The sequence below is a fragment of the Primulina huaijiensis genome, chromosome 5 (genome assembly GCF_012295235.1).
Source record: "Primulina huaijiensis isolate GDHJ02 chromosome 5, ASM1229523v2, whole genome shotgun sequence".
NCBI classification, from domain to species: Eukaryota; Viridiplantae; Streptophyta; class Magnoliopsida; order Lamiales; family Gesneriaceae; genus Primulina; species Primulina huaijiensis.
This window is the reverse complement of record NC_133310.1, coordinates 628,667-644,625: the sequence shown is the minus strand read 5'-3', so window position 1 is coordinate 644,625 and position 15,959 is coordinate 628,667. Positions and strand designations below refer to the sequence as shown.

At 38.0% G+C, this 15,959-nt stretch overlaps 2 protein-coding genes across 3 annotated transcripts; one reads left to right on the top strand and one right to left on the bottom strand.

Moving 5' to 3' along the window:
• The first annotated feature begins 1,714 nt into the window (after positions 1 to 1,714).
• LOC140976115 (protein KINESIN LIGHT CHAIN-RELATED 2-like) lies at positions 1,715 to 4,938 on the top strand. The gene is made up of 3 exons (XM_073440011.1): positions 1,715 to 2,130; positions 2,464 to 4,444; positions 4,537 to 4,938. Exons 2-3 carry the CDS (start codon positions 2,490 to 2,492, stop codon positions 4,709 to 4,711), a joined length of 2,130 nt encoding a protein of 709 aa, XP_073296112.1. The 5' UTR covers positions 1,715 to 2,130; positions 2,464 to 2,489; the 3' UTR covers positions 4,712 to 4,938.
• Positions 4,939 to 5,585: 647 nt separating this feature from the next.
• LOC140976114 (L-aspartate oxidase 2-a, chloroplastic-like) lies at positions 5,586 to 15,287 on the bottom strand. Of its 2 annotated transcripts, none has more exons than XM_073440009.1 (8): positions 15,061 to 15,287; positions 8,816 to 8,958; positions 8,135 to 8,489; positions 7,531 to 7,773; positions 7,359 to 7,415; positions 7,145 to 7,225; positions 7,000 to 7,061; positions 5,586 to 6,843 (listed from the first exon to the last, which is right to left on the bottom strand). In XM_073440009.1, the coding sequence occupies exons 2-8, from the start codon at positions 8,947 to 8,949 to the stop codon at positions 5,835 to 5,837; spliced, it is 1,941 nt and encodes a 646-aa protein (XP_073296110.1). In that variant the 5' UTR covers positions 8,950 to 8,958; positions 15,061 to 15,287; the 3' UTR covers positions 5,586 to 5,834. The 2 variants fall into 2 exon arrangements, with proteins under 2 accessions (XP_073296110.1, XP_073296111.1); XM_073440010.1 differs by having other exon boundaries at positions 15,057 to 15,215.
• Between the last annotated feature and the right edge of the window lie 672 nt (positions 15,288 to 15,959).

Genomic DNA, 15,959 nt, shown 5'->3' with positions numbered 1-15,959 from the left:
TAAGTCCTAACTTTAAATATATTGGTCCCAAGCTATTTTTTTTGGTTGCATTGGTCCCAAATTAAACAGAGCTGTACATTACAGCTTGTCAACAAATTCCCCCAATCATTATAGATTTCTTTCAAAAGTACAACCGCCAACATGCAAAAATATTATTAGACAAAAATTTGTGTGAGACGGTCTCATATGTCGTATTTTGTGAGACGTATATCTTATTTTGATCATCTATTAAAAATTATTACTTTTTATGCTAATGGTATTACTTTTTATTGTGAATATCGGTAGTGTTGACACGTCTCACAGATAAAAATTCGTGAGATCGTCTCACAAGAGACCTACTCATATTATTATATATCGAAAATTTTTTATAAATTGTCTTTTGTAATTGAATTTGGTTCGACTTGATTATACGACCATGTTAATTGACTTAAAACCTAAAACAATAAGATAAAACTAAAAAAAAAATTTGATCTATTAACTTATATATGCTAACGTATATATAAATTCCATGAAAATTTTATTTGTTGGATGATGTATATAATAATTGAGTAAAGTTAATTCATCCATATAGTTGAAGTCCATGGTTGGAAAGTTATTAATGACACGGCATGTGTAACGACCATTTATGATGTATTTAATGAAATCTTATGCAAAAGTTTTTGGAGTTTACTGAATTTTATTTTTATCTTTTTTTTGGAAGATTTTAGGGTACTTTATTTTTTGGGATAACAATATTTACAATTTTTCATAATTATAAAAAAATATAATTATATTTAGATGTTATATTTACCTCATTAATTTATAATTTCTAAAATTACGAACACATCTTTCATGTGTTGTATTTATTTTACATTTTATATTTTTAAGTTTATATTTTATCTTACATTCTTACAGGGTTCAATGTAAGAAAAATAAAAATATGAAGATGTTTAAAGGTATTGAAGAATTTTTATTTATTTTTATGTTATTTTTTGTTTCCAAGTAAATGTTTATATAATTATTCGATTAGTTTTCTTAATTTAACAATAAAATGATGTGTTATATAACAAAAATATCAAGTTTGAGGAGTAAGTATCTTGTGAGACGGTCTCACGAATCTTTATCTGTGAGACAAGTCAACCCTACCGATATTCACAATAAAAAGTAATATTTTTATCATAAAAAATAATACTTTTTCATGGATGACTCAAACAAGAGATCCGTCTCACAATTTTTTCACAATAAAAATTATGTCTCAGATAATTTTTTCAAAAACAAACTTTTTTTTCTCATTTTTCACTAAAAAAAACCAATAAAAAATTAGTTTAGATATTGTTTTTATTAATCTTTAAAAAAATCCACTGTATTTCCAAATTTTTATCCATAATAAATGTAGCCAACCCATAAAAAAATCCTCTTTATATATATAAGTATTAACATGGGGAAGTTGGTGAAAAATCTCCAATCATAATATTTCATTGGGTTCACTCTCTACTCACAAAATTGTGGTACTATGTCATACAAAATGTGGTACACTTCATGTGAAAATGTGGTACTAAAAAAGTACTCAGGGACTGAACACATAAAAAATCGACGGCGGGGACTGACGGTCAATTTCTCATATTAATATTAATATTAAATAAAACAGAAGAAAAGACAGTAAAGTATTAATATATTAATATTAAATAAAACGGAAGAAAAGACAGTGAAAGGGGAGCGGTACCGGTGGCGGGCAATGGATTGGTGGAAGCTGACAAGTCATCTTCATGCTTTGCCATTCCAACTTTGCTGGAGCCCACCTATAGATACATGAATACATTCACACACACTTGTATGCATTTTACTTTTTTCAAAGCTCAAATTTTTCCATCATTTTTCGGCTCCCAACCATCGGAATTTAATTATATTTCTTGATAAATAAATTTGGTTGATTCTTGATTATCCTATTCCACCCTACGATCCCTTTTTCCAACAAACAAATTCTACGTGCCCCGTAATATTCATTGCCCGTCAATACATACATACATAATATATATTTGTGTGTGTGTGTATATATATATGGATGTCAATGGTCGAGAAAAGTAGAGGGCGGGGAAAAATATACAGCTGCATCTGAGCGTTTCAGCTATTGTTTCTTGAAAAATAATCGAGGTATATATCACCATGTCTCTGTACCGTGTCCTGTTATTATATTTTTGAGCTTTTCTTGATTCATATTTGTGATCTGCGAGTTCCCGTTGAGTATTGAAGTATTTGGTGCCTTTTGGAGGGAGATATTCCTCTTCACAAGACTTGGGATTTAATTGCAAAAAATATATTGAATTTGAATCTTGTTTCTACTGGGGGATTTGCTGCTCGCCTTGAGTCCACTTATTCATGGCATTGTAGACTATTTTTTTTATATTACGATTAGGCTTTCTGTTATTTAAGGTTTTTGTTTGGATGAAACGTTATGGAATTATTCAGTGTGGTTATTGTGTGCAGAGCAAAGCTTTTTAAGAAGAGTTTCAATGCCTGGATATGTGATGGATGGATCTAATGGCGAAAATTTTAGCAAAGATTTGGAGGGTTATAACGTGCATCATAAAGAAATCTTTACAGGGAAATCTCCAAGAAGTCCATTGAGTACTCACAGTCTGCCACTGAGCACGATCAGCAGCTGTGATACTGACTCTATTGATCTGGCCTTGAATGGAGCAGTCGACACCTCAATCGATCAACTTTATCGGAACATCTGTGAAATCCAAAGCTCGGATCATTCACCGTCAATGCGTAGTTTTTATTCATATGGTGACGAATCATGGATTGATTCCGAGTTGAGGTTTTTTGCTGGGGTAGATTATGCTGTGGTGGAGGAAAAGGAGGTTGCGATGAAGAAAGTTGGTGGAGAAAAAGATTCTAATGATGAAGTTCTTGAAGAAGATTCAGGTAAGTCGAATTTGCCACCTCGGCCAAAACGAACTAACTTGGAAGCATGTAGGAATAGTAGTTCGAGGAGCAAAACTCTTCATGGCAGACCTCCTACCGGGAAACAAAGCGCCAAGGGTTTGAAAAAGCTGAATTCAGTCTTCTCGAAAAATGAGACCAGCCCTCCTTTTGCAGGGAAGAAATGGCCGTATGGAAGTGAAAATCAACGTGAACCTGGATACCTTGGACCATATCTACTCAAACAGGCAAGAAACTTGGTAGCTTCAGGGGATAATAATTTTCAAAAGGCTTTGGAATTGGCTCGTCGGGCGATGAAATCATTTGAGTTTGCCTCTAACGCAAAGCCTAATTTAGACCTTGTCATGTGTCTACACACTGTAGCGGCATTATACTGCAGGCTTGGCCGGTATACTGAGGCAATTCCCTTACTTAAACGATCGATCGAAATTCCAGTGGTGGATTTAGGCCATGATCATGCAATGGCCAAATTTGCTGGGTGTATGCAGTTAGGCGATACATACGCGATTCTTGACAAGTTTGAGAATTCTATACTGCTTTACAAGGCAGGTCTGGATGTTCAGCGTCACGTTCTCGGAGAAAAACATCCTCAATTCGGTGAAACGTGCAGATACATAGCTGAAGCCCATGTTCAAGCCATGCAATTTGATGAAGCTGAGAAGCTTTGTTTGGTGGCACTTGATATCCATAAAGAAAATAAAACATCAGCTTCTGCACAAGAAATAGCGGATAGGAGATTAATGGGACTTATTTGCGATTCCAAAGGAGATTATGAAGGTTCCCTCGAGCATTATATTCTCGCAAGAATGGCCATGGTTGGTAATGGACAGATTGCAGAAGCGGCCGACATAGACTGCAATATTGGGGATACATATCTATCATTAGATCGGTATGAAGAGGCAGTTTTCACATATCAAAAGGCTCTCAATATGTTCAAGTCAAGTAAAGGAGAGAACCATTCGTTAGTTGCTATGGTATACATTCGTCTGGCAGATTTATACAACAAAATAGGGAACTTTACTGAATGTGAATCGTACTGTGAAAATGCTCTTCGAATTTACGACAAGCCATCGTCTGGATCTCTCCCGGAAGAGATTGCTAGTGGTCTGGTGAACATTTCCGCTATCTACGAAAAAATGCACGAACCAAACCTGGCACTGCAGTTGCTACAGAGAGCGATAAAAGTGTATGGTGATGGACCAGGGCAGCTGAGTGCAATAGCAGGAATTGAAGCACAGATGGGGTCTCTTTATTACATTTTGGGAAGCTATTTTGAGTCTTACAGATCTTTAAAGAGCGCCGTTACGAAGTTTCGGGAAACGGGAGAGAAGCAATCTGCCATTTTTGGTGTTGTTCTGAATCAATTTGGGCTTGCCTGTATGCAACTTTCTTTGATAAATGAAGCCTGTGATTTGTTCGAAGAAGCCAAGATTGTACTGGAGACTGTCTGCGGACCATGCCATGCTGACACCCTAGGAGTCTACAGCAATCTTGCGGGCATATACGACGCAATGGGCAGGTAAACATGGTTTGAAACGTGAAACGATATGTATTTTGAATATTCAGATTAATGGATCAATTACCGAACTTAGCTGAACTGATTTTATACAGGACCGGTGATGCAATCCACATCCTAGACTATGTTGTGGAGATGAGAGAGGGGAAGCTTGGAACTACAAATTCCAGCGTCGAAGACGAAAAACGTCGGCTAAGCGTGTTACTAAAAGAAGCGGGAATGGTTTCAGGCAGAAGATCGAAATCTGTAGAAGCGTTGATCAGTCAATAATTCTCGTATGCATACACTCAACTCGAATTAGTTTGTCATAGGTTAGGACTTGTTCATATAGTTAAAAGGTCCATTGTCATTCATTATTGTTTCAAGGATGGTACATCATTTTCGGTTGTAGTTGCCACAAACATTGATTCAAGCCCACATAACTGCATTCTTACAAAAACAACAGCTCCGGTTCTCACCATTTTATATACACGTTGGGATGAGCATTATCGGTTAGCCTACCAACTTGATCAAAACTTATTCCTGAAGTAATGGGATCGGATTGCAATCTTCATATAAATTGAATTACTAAACAAAAGTAACCGAAACAATGCATCACTTGTTAGGCATAAAAAGATGAAGCTTGCACACCCTCGCGCCATCGATCGATTTTATAGAGTACTTGTTTTGATAAACTATAGTGTTAGGTAAGATTTTATTTAATGAGGAAGGACCCACATTAAATAAAATAATAATAAAATCTTTTCTCATATCGAATTGTTTCGGAGAGAATTAGTTATAAATAGAGCTCAATTCCTTCAGTTATTGTATTTCAAAATCAAAAGCTTTTTAGCTTTGATAAAAAGAGAGTGCATAGAAAAAAGAGTGTATTTTTTTTTTGAGTGCGAGAATTCTCTTGTGTGAGTTAGAGAAATTATTTTCTCGGTATACTCGGGTTGGGAGTGAGAAATATTGAGTGTATTGGTGTATACACTTGTTGTAATATTTCTTCTAATTATAAAAGTTACAGTGCTCCGTAGACGTAGCCTATATTTGGTGAACTACGTAAATTTTTGTGTTCTTGTTGATTATTTTATTCCGCATTTTTGGGTACTATATTATCATCGTGATTGGCATCGCTTCGGGGATGTAATTCCCCAACATATAGAAAGCAACTTTTTTCTTCACACCTAAACTACAATGCATTTGAATATGCATCGAAATATCCAATATTCAAGGAAAAATAAGACCCCAAAAAAGGGACACAGAGAGAATAAAGACAACATCAGGTTTCTACAAAAATTGCACATTCCAACACAGATCCAATCTTGCAAAATGATTTTATATAAGAAACCAAACTTACCCCACCGCGGACAAGTCTTGGCAAGAAGAGTCAACAAAAAAATCTTCATTTTCAACATATCTGTTGTCTGTGTAATTGTCTAGAACTCCATGTACTATTTACTGGTGAACTAGGGAAGATAATGGTAGGCAACCTCTTGCTCTCTTCCAAATGAGGAAAATCTATCGTATAGTGAAGCCCCCGGCTTTCATGCCTCGCCAGAGCACTGCTCACTACAAGCTTCGCACAGCAAAATAAGTTTCTCATTTCACCTGCCTCTAGTCCTACCATAGTCGGCTCCCAACCGTTCTGAAACAAGTATGTTTCCCATTCTAGTTCCAATTCTCCTATACTCTTTTCAGCAGTCTGCAGCCTAGTTGTTGAACGAACTATCCCGACATACTTCCACATGATTGACTGGAGCTCTTTTCTTACCTCCCTTGTCCTGCGTACAATGTTGTCCAAAATAACATTACCGAGTGATTTAGGCATTATGGGACGAGCCCATGAAATCGTAGCCCCACGATCAATACGGGAGCTCTTCATGTGATTGATGGACGGTTGGACAGCTCTTCTTGCAAACACGAGAGCTTCTAGCAATGAGTTGCTAGCCAGTCTATTTGCTCCATGCAAACCAGTGCACGCAACTTCACCGGCCACGTATAGACCTTTGACATTTGTTTCCCCTTCGAGTCCGGCACGAACTCCACCGCACATGTAGTGAGCGGCTGGAACCACGGGAATCGGTTGTTGTGTCATGTCCAAACCGTATAGGAGACATTCAGCAGCAATGTTCGGGAAATGGGAGAGAATTTGGTGTTTGGGTTTGTGACTTATATCGAGAAGCACATACTTTTCATTGCGTTTCTTGAGTTGATCGTCTATACTTCTTGCTACAACATCCCTAGGGGCGAGTTCCGCCCTCTTGTCATACAAGGGCATGAATCTTTCCATGTCTAAGTTGCAGAGGATTCCTCCGTCTCCCCTCACGGCTTCAGTTATCAAAAAGGCATTTTCTCGAGTTTTTGGTTTAAGAGGAAGGCCTTCATCAGCCAGAGCAGTCGGGTGAAATTGCACAAACCTGGAAGTATAAAATGCATCAAACAAGATCAATGGCGTAAACAATCAATGACTGACTCCATGGTGCTTAAGGGAAAACAAGTGCTCCAAGTAACCCAAAGCGTAGAAAATTGTGGAATCAATTCATCAATAATACGGAGGGTATTTAGAATCTTACTCCATATTGGAAATTACAGCCTCAGCTCGGTGAGCCATTGCCATTCCATCGCCAGTGGCAACCTATAGAGATATTGACAATAACTTCAATAAATTGTATTTCTATCCTGAAATATTCAGTTTATTTTCTTTTACAGCAACTGTACCGGGGGATTGGTAGTGCTTGGATAGATATGCCCAGCCCCTCCTGAAGCAAGTAGAGTTACCTTTGAAATGAATCTTACCACCTAAAAGATTCAAATGGACGGAAAAACAAGACCATAGACGCTCTTCCATTTCAGTAAGCTGGTCTTTAGAGTATCTTTCAACCAAAAATACAACACAGGCCACATAACATATGAATCATATCCACTTTCTTACCTCATTTGTCTCAGTATTCAAAGTATCAACACCATGACAAACTGCATGAGAGCCATCCTGAAAGCCAACCCACATAATTATATTAGACAATGACACTGGAAAGTCAAGAAGCACTTCGATTTGATATTTCATAACTTTTCAAAGAAAGATTACAGATGGGCCAAAGCAAAACCTGAGAAGTCAGCAAATCTATTGCAAAATGGTGTTCGAAAACATAAATATTAGGATCTTTTCGGACTGCCTCCAACAACGCCCTCTCTATCTCCCGACCAGTCATATCAGCAGCATGTACGATTCTACGATGAGAATGGCCCCCTTCCCTTGCCAGGTGCAAATTTCCATCTTCCCCATGATCGAATGAAGCACCCATAGCAATCAGCTCCCTGATTCTCTCAGGTCCTTCAGTACACACCACCTGGAAAATTTCACAAAAGATGGTAAAAAATATCGCACTTGATGCAGCCTTTCCGTTAGAGCGAACACAAACAAAGTCTAAATCTAAAATTTTCTCATAATCCTGATTCCACATCTTCGTTAAATACATCACACAAAACTAAATTTCATTTTGTTTTTAACACTGGACTAGGCGGGTATTTGATATGGACTAAACCAGAACCTCTCGGACTTGAAGGCAGTATCAGAAATTTTTTTTTGTGGAACATAAAGCAATTGGTGAAGTGGCTTTCTTTGGATAAATATAATCAGTGTATATAATAAGAATGCTTTCACAAGATGAGTGGAGGAAATAAGTGCAGATTATCTTTTCAGATACTTACTCGAACAGTTTCCTCATCACATAGATAGGCGCCTGCAACAATTGTATCTTGCATGTGACTTTCTACTGAATCTGATGGACACAGCACAGCACTCACACCTCCCTGTGCATAGTTGGTGTTGCTTTCGTGGGGTTCAGCCTTCGTTATCACTGCAACGGTTCCATGTTTTGCAACTTCAAGAGCATAACTAAGGCCAGCCAGTCCACTTCCAATCACAGCAAAATCAAAATACTTGGTATATCCATCTCTCAGGCATGAATTGATGGTTACTCTGCTTCGCTTCCAATCCTCCTCGGATTTGGAATGACCGTGGTTATTTTTATTGATCTGAAAGACTTTTGGGACCCCAAGAGACCTGAGAGATGCGAAATTAAGCATCATTTGCAAGATGTAATCTCCAAAAAAACAGTTGGTGCCACGATCATAGAAATGAATTGATTGATTTTACATGAGTGGAACAAAAATTTGTCGAAGAGATCTCCAGGAAAAAAAATCAGCAGTTACTGTTTCAAAATCATACACGACCAGCAAGTTCAAATTTTCCATGTCCAAAAACAAATTTTCCACCCTTGTCACCAAACTAACAATAGATAGCATCAAAAAGAAAGAAGACCAACTCGAAATTCTCTTACATCTTCCAAATGCACATCGTAAATTTAAGATTTTGTTCAAGTTACATACCAAGAAAGCTCATTCTGCATGCATTTTGAGACTGCTACAATGTGAATCCAAGAAGCCTGTCTGCAGCCTTTCCCCTTGAATAAAGTATCTTTAAAATGCAGTCCGCCGCTTCCTAAAGCCACACTGGTGGCCATTTCAGTATTCTGCTTAATTACAGTGTAAATTTATTTAATCTTCGACCAGCCACTCTAAAATAGAATCCAACTGATGCAACCACTCTCACCATTTTTATAACTAAAGCATTAAAAAGTATTGGAAACTGTACATTCCAACTAATTATTCTATGGGTCCCCGGGTTCGATTCCAATGTTAATATGCAAGTTAATTCATTTTAATTATAAAAGCACAGACTACTGACATAGGACCACTATAAAAGCAATGGTCTCACTTTCAATATGAAAAACAATAAACATATTTGTGTAATTTTTGTTGGAGAATTACACCCAAGCGATGCCGACCACGATGATAATATAGTACCCAAAAAATTGCGGAATAAAATAACCAACAAGAACACAAAGATTTACGTGGTTCACCCAATATAGGCTACGTCCACGGAGCACTGCAACTTTTATAACTGGAAGAAATATTATAACAAGTGTATACACCAATACACTCAATATTTCTCACACTCCCAACCCGAGTATACCGAGAAAATTATTTCTCTAACTCACACAAAGAGAATTCTCGCACTCAAGAAAAAAATACACTCTTTTTTCTATGCACTCTCTTTTTATCAAAGCTGAAAAGCTTTTGATTTTGGGATACAATAACTGAAGGAATTGAGCTCTATTTATAACTAATTCCCTCGTCCAGCTTTCAGAAAAAATCGATGTGGGATACCAATTTTCTTAATTTTTTATTCAGCGGGACCCACCTTACCTAACATTTCTCCCATTTGAAGACTTGATTTCAATCATGTCTTCACACCATCATTGCAGCAACTCATATATCTCCATTTATACTTGTAGTCCAACTGAAGTTGAACACAACTTCAGTTTGTCCATGATTACCGTCTTCGTGAGCATATCGGCTGGATTTTTACTTCCAGGAATCTTCTCCAGCATCAAGACTCCATCTTCCAGCACTGATATGATGAAATGGTACCTAACCTGTATATGCTTTGTGCTAGCATGATAAACAGGATTTTTTGCTAAATGAATAGCACTCTGACTGTCACAGTATAATGTGGCATCTTCAAGCTTCTGACCCAATTCCTCCAGAAAGGATTTCAACCATATCATCACCTTGCTAGCTTCTGTAACTGCAACATACTCAATCTCAGCAGTCGAAAGCGCAACAATCTTTTGCAGCTTAGACACCCAGCTTACAACTGTACCACCTAATGTGAACACATATCCAATAGTACTTTTCCTGCCATCCAGGTCAGTACCCATATCGGCATCGACAAAACCTTGTAAGCCAAATTTTGATCTCCTGAAGCATAAAGAACAACTAGCAGTACCTTTCAAATACCTGAGAATCCACTTAACTGCTTCCCAGTGTTGCTTTCTTGGATTACTCATAAACCTGCTCACAACTCCCACTGCATGTGCTATGTCTGGTCTTGTGCACACCATTGCATACATGAGACTTCCGACAGCAGAAGCATAAGGAACCTTATTCATATAAGCCTGTTCCTGCTCCGTCGATGGTGATTGTGCTTTGGTTAGTTTGAAATGACTAGCCAAAAGAGTACTCACAGATTTAGCTTCATCCATATTAAATCTGCTAACCACCTTTTTCACGTACTCTTCTTGAGATAACTTCAAGAATCCATTCACCCGGTCTCTAAAGATCCTCATTCCAAGGATTTGCTTTGCAGCATCCAAATCCTTCATGGCAAATTCTTTTGATAAATCTTTCTTGAGTTTATCAATTTCTTCCGGACAAGCTCAAGCTATCAGCATATCATCTACATATAGCAGTAGTATGATATAAGAACCGTCAAATTTTTCACATGATAGCAGTGATCAGCTTGACACCTTAGGAATCCATTTTCACTCATGAATCCATCAAACTTCTTGTACCACTGTCTTGGAGCTTGTTTGAGACCGTACAAGCTCTTCTGAACTTTGCACACCATTCTCTCTTTTCCCCGTACTTCAAAGCCCTGTGGCTGCTTCATATAAATTTCTTCATCTAGGTCACCGTGAAGAAACGCAGTCTTTACATCCAACTGCTCCAAATGTAAGTCTTCCTTCGCCACTAGTCCAAGTACAGTCCTGATAGTGGTTAATTTAACCACCGGAGAGAAAATGCTCAGTGTAATCAATTCTTTCCCGTTGTTGGAAGCCTTTTACAACAAGTCTTGCCTTGTACCGCTTGCTACCATCATGCTCTTCTTTTAACCGGTACACCCACTTGTTATGTAACGCCTTTTTGCCTTGCGGAAGTTCTGTCAACTCCCATGTCTGATTGGATGACAGTGAATCCATCTCATCTTCCATGGCCAACTCCCACTTGGTTGAATCATCATTTTGCATTGCCTCTTCATAGGTCGCCGGTTCACCGTTGTCTGTCAGCAAAATATAGTGAAATGCAGGGGAGAATCTATCAGGTGGTCTAATGGTTCTCAAAGATCTCCTGAGTTCAATCTCCGGAGTTTGTGGGTCATCATCTTGTGCAGTTTCTTCTTCATCTTCCTGGTTACTGGTTTTCGATTCATTCACAGGAATGTTTGTCAATGGCACTTCATCAGTCTTCTCGACTTCAGGACATTCATCTCCAGCTCCAATGTCTGACTTGTCCTTGTACAGAAGTTTCTCATTAAAGATTACATCCCTGCTCCGAATGATCTTCCGATTTTGGTCATCCCAGAAACGATAACCAAACTCATTATCTCCATAACCAATAAAGAAGCACTTCTTTGATTTCGGATCAAGTTTTGTTCTGCTTGCTGAATCAATATGAACATAGGATAGACATCCAAACACTTTCAAGAAAGAAAGGTTTACTTCTTTGCCGCTCCAAACCTCTTCGGGTATTTTGTAGTCCAGTGGTACCGAAGGTCCTCTGTTGATCAGATATGCTGCAGTGTTAACAGCATCAGCCCATAATGATTTTGGCAATCCAGAATGCAATCTCATGCTCCTTGCGCGTTCATTCAAGGTCATGTTCATCCTTTCAGCTACACCATTCTGTTGAGGTGTACCAGGAATGGTTTTCTCCATCTTGATCCCGTTCTGTGCACAATATTTCTTGAACTCATCATCTTCATTTCTCCACCATTGTCAGACCGTAAGCACTTCACCTTCAAGTTGGTCTCATTTTCTACCATTGCTTTCCACCTTTTAAAGTTCTCGTAAACATCAGATTTATTTTTCAGAAAATAAACCCAAACTTTTCTACTCGAATCGTCAATGAATGTGACATAGTATCTCGAGCCTCCAAGGGATGTCACAGGAGATGGTCCCCATACATCAGTATGAACCAGCTCCAACTTTGCTGCTTTCGGTTCTCTACCGCCTTTTGAAAAGCTCACCTTCTTCTGCTTTCCAAAGATACAGCTTTCACATAGTTGGTGTTCAACAGTCTTTACTTCTGGTAGCTTTTCTTTTGACACCAACATCTTCATTCCCTTCTCACTCATATGTCCAAGTCTATAATGCCATAGACTTGAATTGGCTCCAGCATCCACAGCTGCTGATGTGTCTCTGCAACTGGAAGTCATATACAGTGTTCCAGTTTTCTTTCCTCGAGCAATAATCATGGCTCCTTTGTTCACTTTCCAGGAACCATCACCGAAGGTCACATTGTGGCCTTCATCATCGAGCTGTCCCACCGAGATCAGATTGCGTGTCAATTTTGGTACATGTCTGACTTTGTTGATTTTCCAGACAGATCCATTTGACATCTTCATCCGTACATCACCCATACCAACAATTTCCAAGGGTTTTCCATCAGCCAGAAAAACTTTTCCGTAATCGCCAGCGATGTAATTATCAAATACATCGCGATCACCAGTGGTATGAAACGAAACTCCCGAGTCCATAACCCAAGAATCAACAGGGCTTTCCATGGATAATAGCAGAGCATCATGTACTTCCTCAGTGACAGCATTGGCATTATTCTTCGTTGATCTGCAGTTCTTTTTCAAGTGACCAGTCTCACCACAGCTCCAGCACTTCATATTCTTTTCAAAGATGTTTTTGTCTTTTCTATTTCTTGACTTGGATCTACCACGCCATCGGTTGGAACTCCTTTCACCACTCCTGCCTCTTCCTCTGTTATCAAGATTTAAAGCAAATCTCGATGATGTTGCTTCACCCGAGTCTTTCCTGCGAACTTCTTCAGCAAGGATTTGATCTCTAACATCATTAAGTCGTAGTTTCCCTTTTCCAACAGAGTTGCTAACCGCTGCCTGCATCGGTTCCCAATTGTCTGGTAAAGACGCCAGAAGAATAAGTGCACGAATCTCATCATCAAATTTGATGTCCACCGATGTCAGCTGTGAAACAATCGTGTTGAATTCATTGATATGTTTAGCCACCGATGCATCTTCTCTCATCTTCAAGTTAAATAACTTCTTCATGAGATATACTTTATTATTTGCCGAAGGCTTTTCGTACATGTCCAACAAAATGAACATCATCTCCTCCGTTGTTTTTGCCTCCGCCACGTTATGTGCCATTTCGTTAGGGTCAATCGTATTACACCTAACACTTGTCGGTCAAGAAGCTTCCAGTCATCATCCTCCATCATTTCCGGCTTCTTTCCAGATAGAGGTTGATGCAACTTCTTGCTATACAAATAATCAATAATTTGTAGTCGCCAGAACGTAAAATCTGTACCGTCGAACTTGTTGATTCCCGGTCCCGATCCATCATCTCCGGCCATCACTTTTCTAGCCTTAGCAAAAAATCTAAAAAATCTTTTCTGGTGTGGACGATCAGACAAAGCTGCAAATAAAGAGCATACTCAGAATTCTTAAGAATTTTCACAACAAGGCTCTGATACCAGTTGTTGGGGAATTACACCCAAGCGATGCCGACCACGATGATAATATAGTACCCAAAAAATTGCGGAATAAAATAACCAACAAGAACACAAAGATTTACGTGGTTCACCCAATATAGGCTACGTCCACGGAGCACTGCAACTTTTATAACTGGAAGAAATATTACAACAAGTTTATACACCAATACACTCAATATTTCTCACACTCCCAACCCGAGTATACCGAGAAAATTATTTCTTTAACTCACACAAAGAGAATTCTCGCACTCAAGAAAAAAATACACTCTTTTTTTCTATGCACTCTCTTTTTATCAAAGCTGAAAAGCTTTTGATTTTGGGATACAATAACGGAAGGAATTGAGCTCTATTTATAATTAATTCTCTCGTCCAGCTTTCAGAAAAAATCGACGTGGGATACCAATTTTCTTAATTTTTTATTCAGCAGGACCAACCTTACCTAACAATTCTGACCATCAAACAAGAAGAGAAATAAAACAATTATCAACAGAAAACAATAGTGCATACCCAAATGCAGAAGGAGTAAACTTCTTGGGCTATCAGTCAACCTTTATTAATTAGTTTACAAAATGCGTATTTTAAAAAATGGCACGCAGTGCAAACCCAAGAACCATACCAAGAAAACAGATTCCACATCAATTTTCTCTTCCAAATATAAGCTCTACGCTCCATTTGGCTTTCGCCAAAATTCGGAAACAATGTGGCAAAGATACCACAGCTTCGAAGGATGAGCAAAAACACAAACGACTAGCAAAATATGAAGCACTAATATGCAATATTATCAATGCTTAATGCCGTGAAATGCAATGTTATGGATGCTCTGGGCCTCATACGAATATGCATCGGGAACATAAGCTCTGGGTCTGAATCATAATCGATATTTGAAATAACCAAGCAAACAAAAAGGGTGTTAGCACAAGCCATAAGAAATATCTAGAAGGTTAATCTTATATAACACACCTTATACATTGCGACGCAGGCTAGATTCGTCGAATGGTTCGAACATACAGTTAGGATATAAGAACTCATTAATTATTGCATGCTAATTGGGGTAAACCTTAAAGGAGTATCAAAACAGCTCATAAGCTAATGAATAGCAAACCACGATTTTATTAGATTTTTCATCAAGAAGAACAAATGCATCGTGCATGCTCGCATACTTTATTGAATGAATCAAACCATCAATGACTAAAAAAGACAAGATAAATGAGAATCAACCCACAAAAGAAATCCCAAGAAAACACTCATAGCCGTAAAGAGAAGGAACATACGATTGGCCTTCTTCGCCTCCTGGAACAACCCTTTACTAAACCAAGCTAAATGGTTCGTAGACTCGGGTTCCCCCCTGGTAATCGGTGAAGAATGGGAAAGACAAGAACCAGCGGATCCAAAAGCTATCTGCCGTTAAAAGATTTACCCGGAGAAATTATACGCGTCGAAAGAAAAGGGAAGTGAAAGGAGGAAGTTGAGCTGATTCAGAGTCGAGATTGCAGAGACATCGTTCAACTTCGCGCCATATCCTCCGCAACCTTCGCCGCTCGTTTTTGTCCTGTATATTGTTATTTCTTTTTCATTTACACGCCTATTAATGACATAATTATAGATTTTAATTTATTTATTTATTTATTGTGGAAAAGGGCATTAAATAGAATATTTGTTATATTTTTGTGGCGAAAAAGAACTTTGCCACAACCAACGAAGGGTGGGTAGCCTACTTCTAACCAAAGAAGCAACTTTCTTTGACGAAATTATTATTAATTAAAAATATATATCTACTATTTTAGTAAAGGGTGTAATGAAAATTTAAAATAAAACAATTAATTGATTTATTAAAAAATAATTTTTAGAATGAAAAGGCCTATTTCAGACAAAAAGTAAATGGTGGACCCAAGTACATACACGGATAGTTAACGAACTTTTCCTTTGACGGCCCGGCCCAGCCCAGACCGTCTACAGAATCTATATACTTTGTCCGTCTTCTTTATTATTATTTCATAAATATTGATGATTTGAATTTTTATTGAAATTTGGAAAATGATAAAGCGGAAATTGATTTGATCAACAAATCAACGGCCTAATTTGAGCAATAAATTTCAAGATTGAATATAATTTTTTTATTTAAATTTTCATGTTCACTGTATTAATGCCAATTGTAGGCATTTAAAAATAG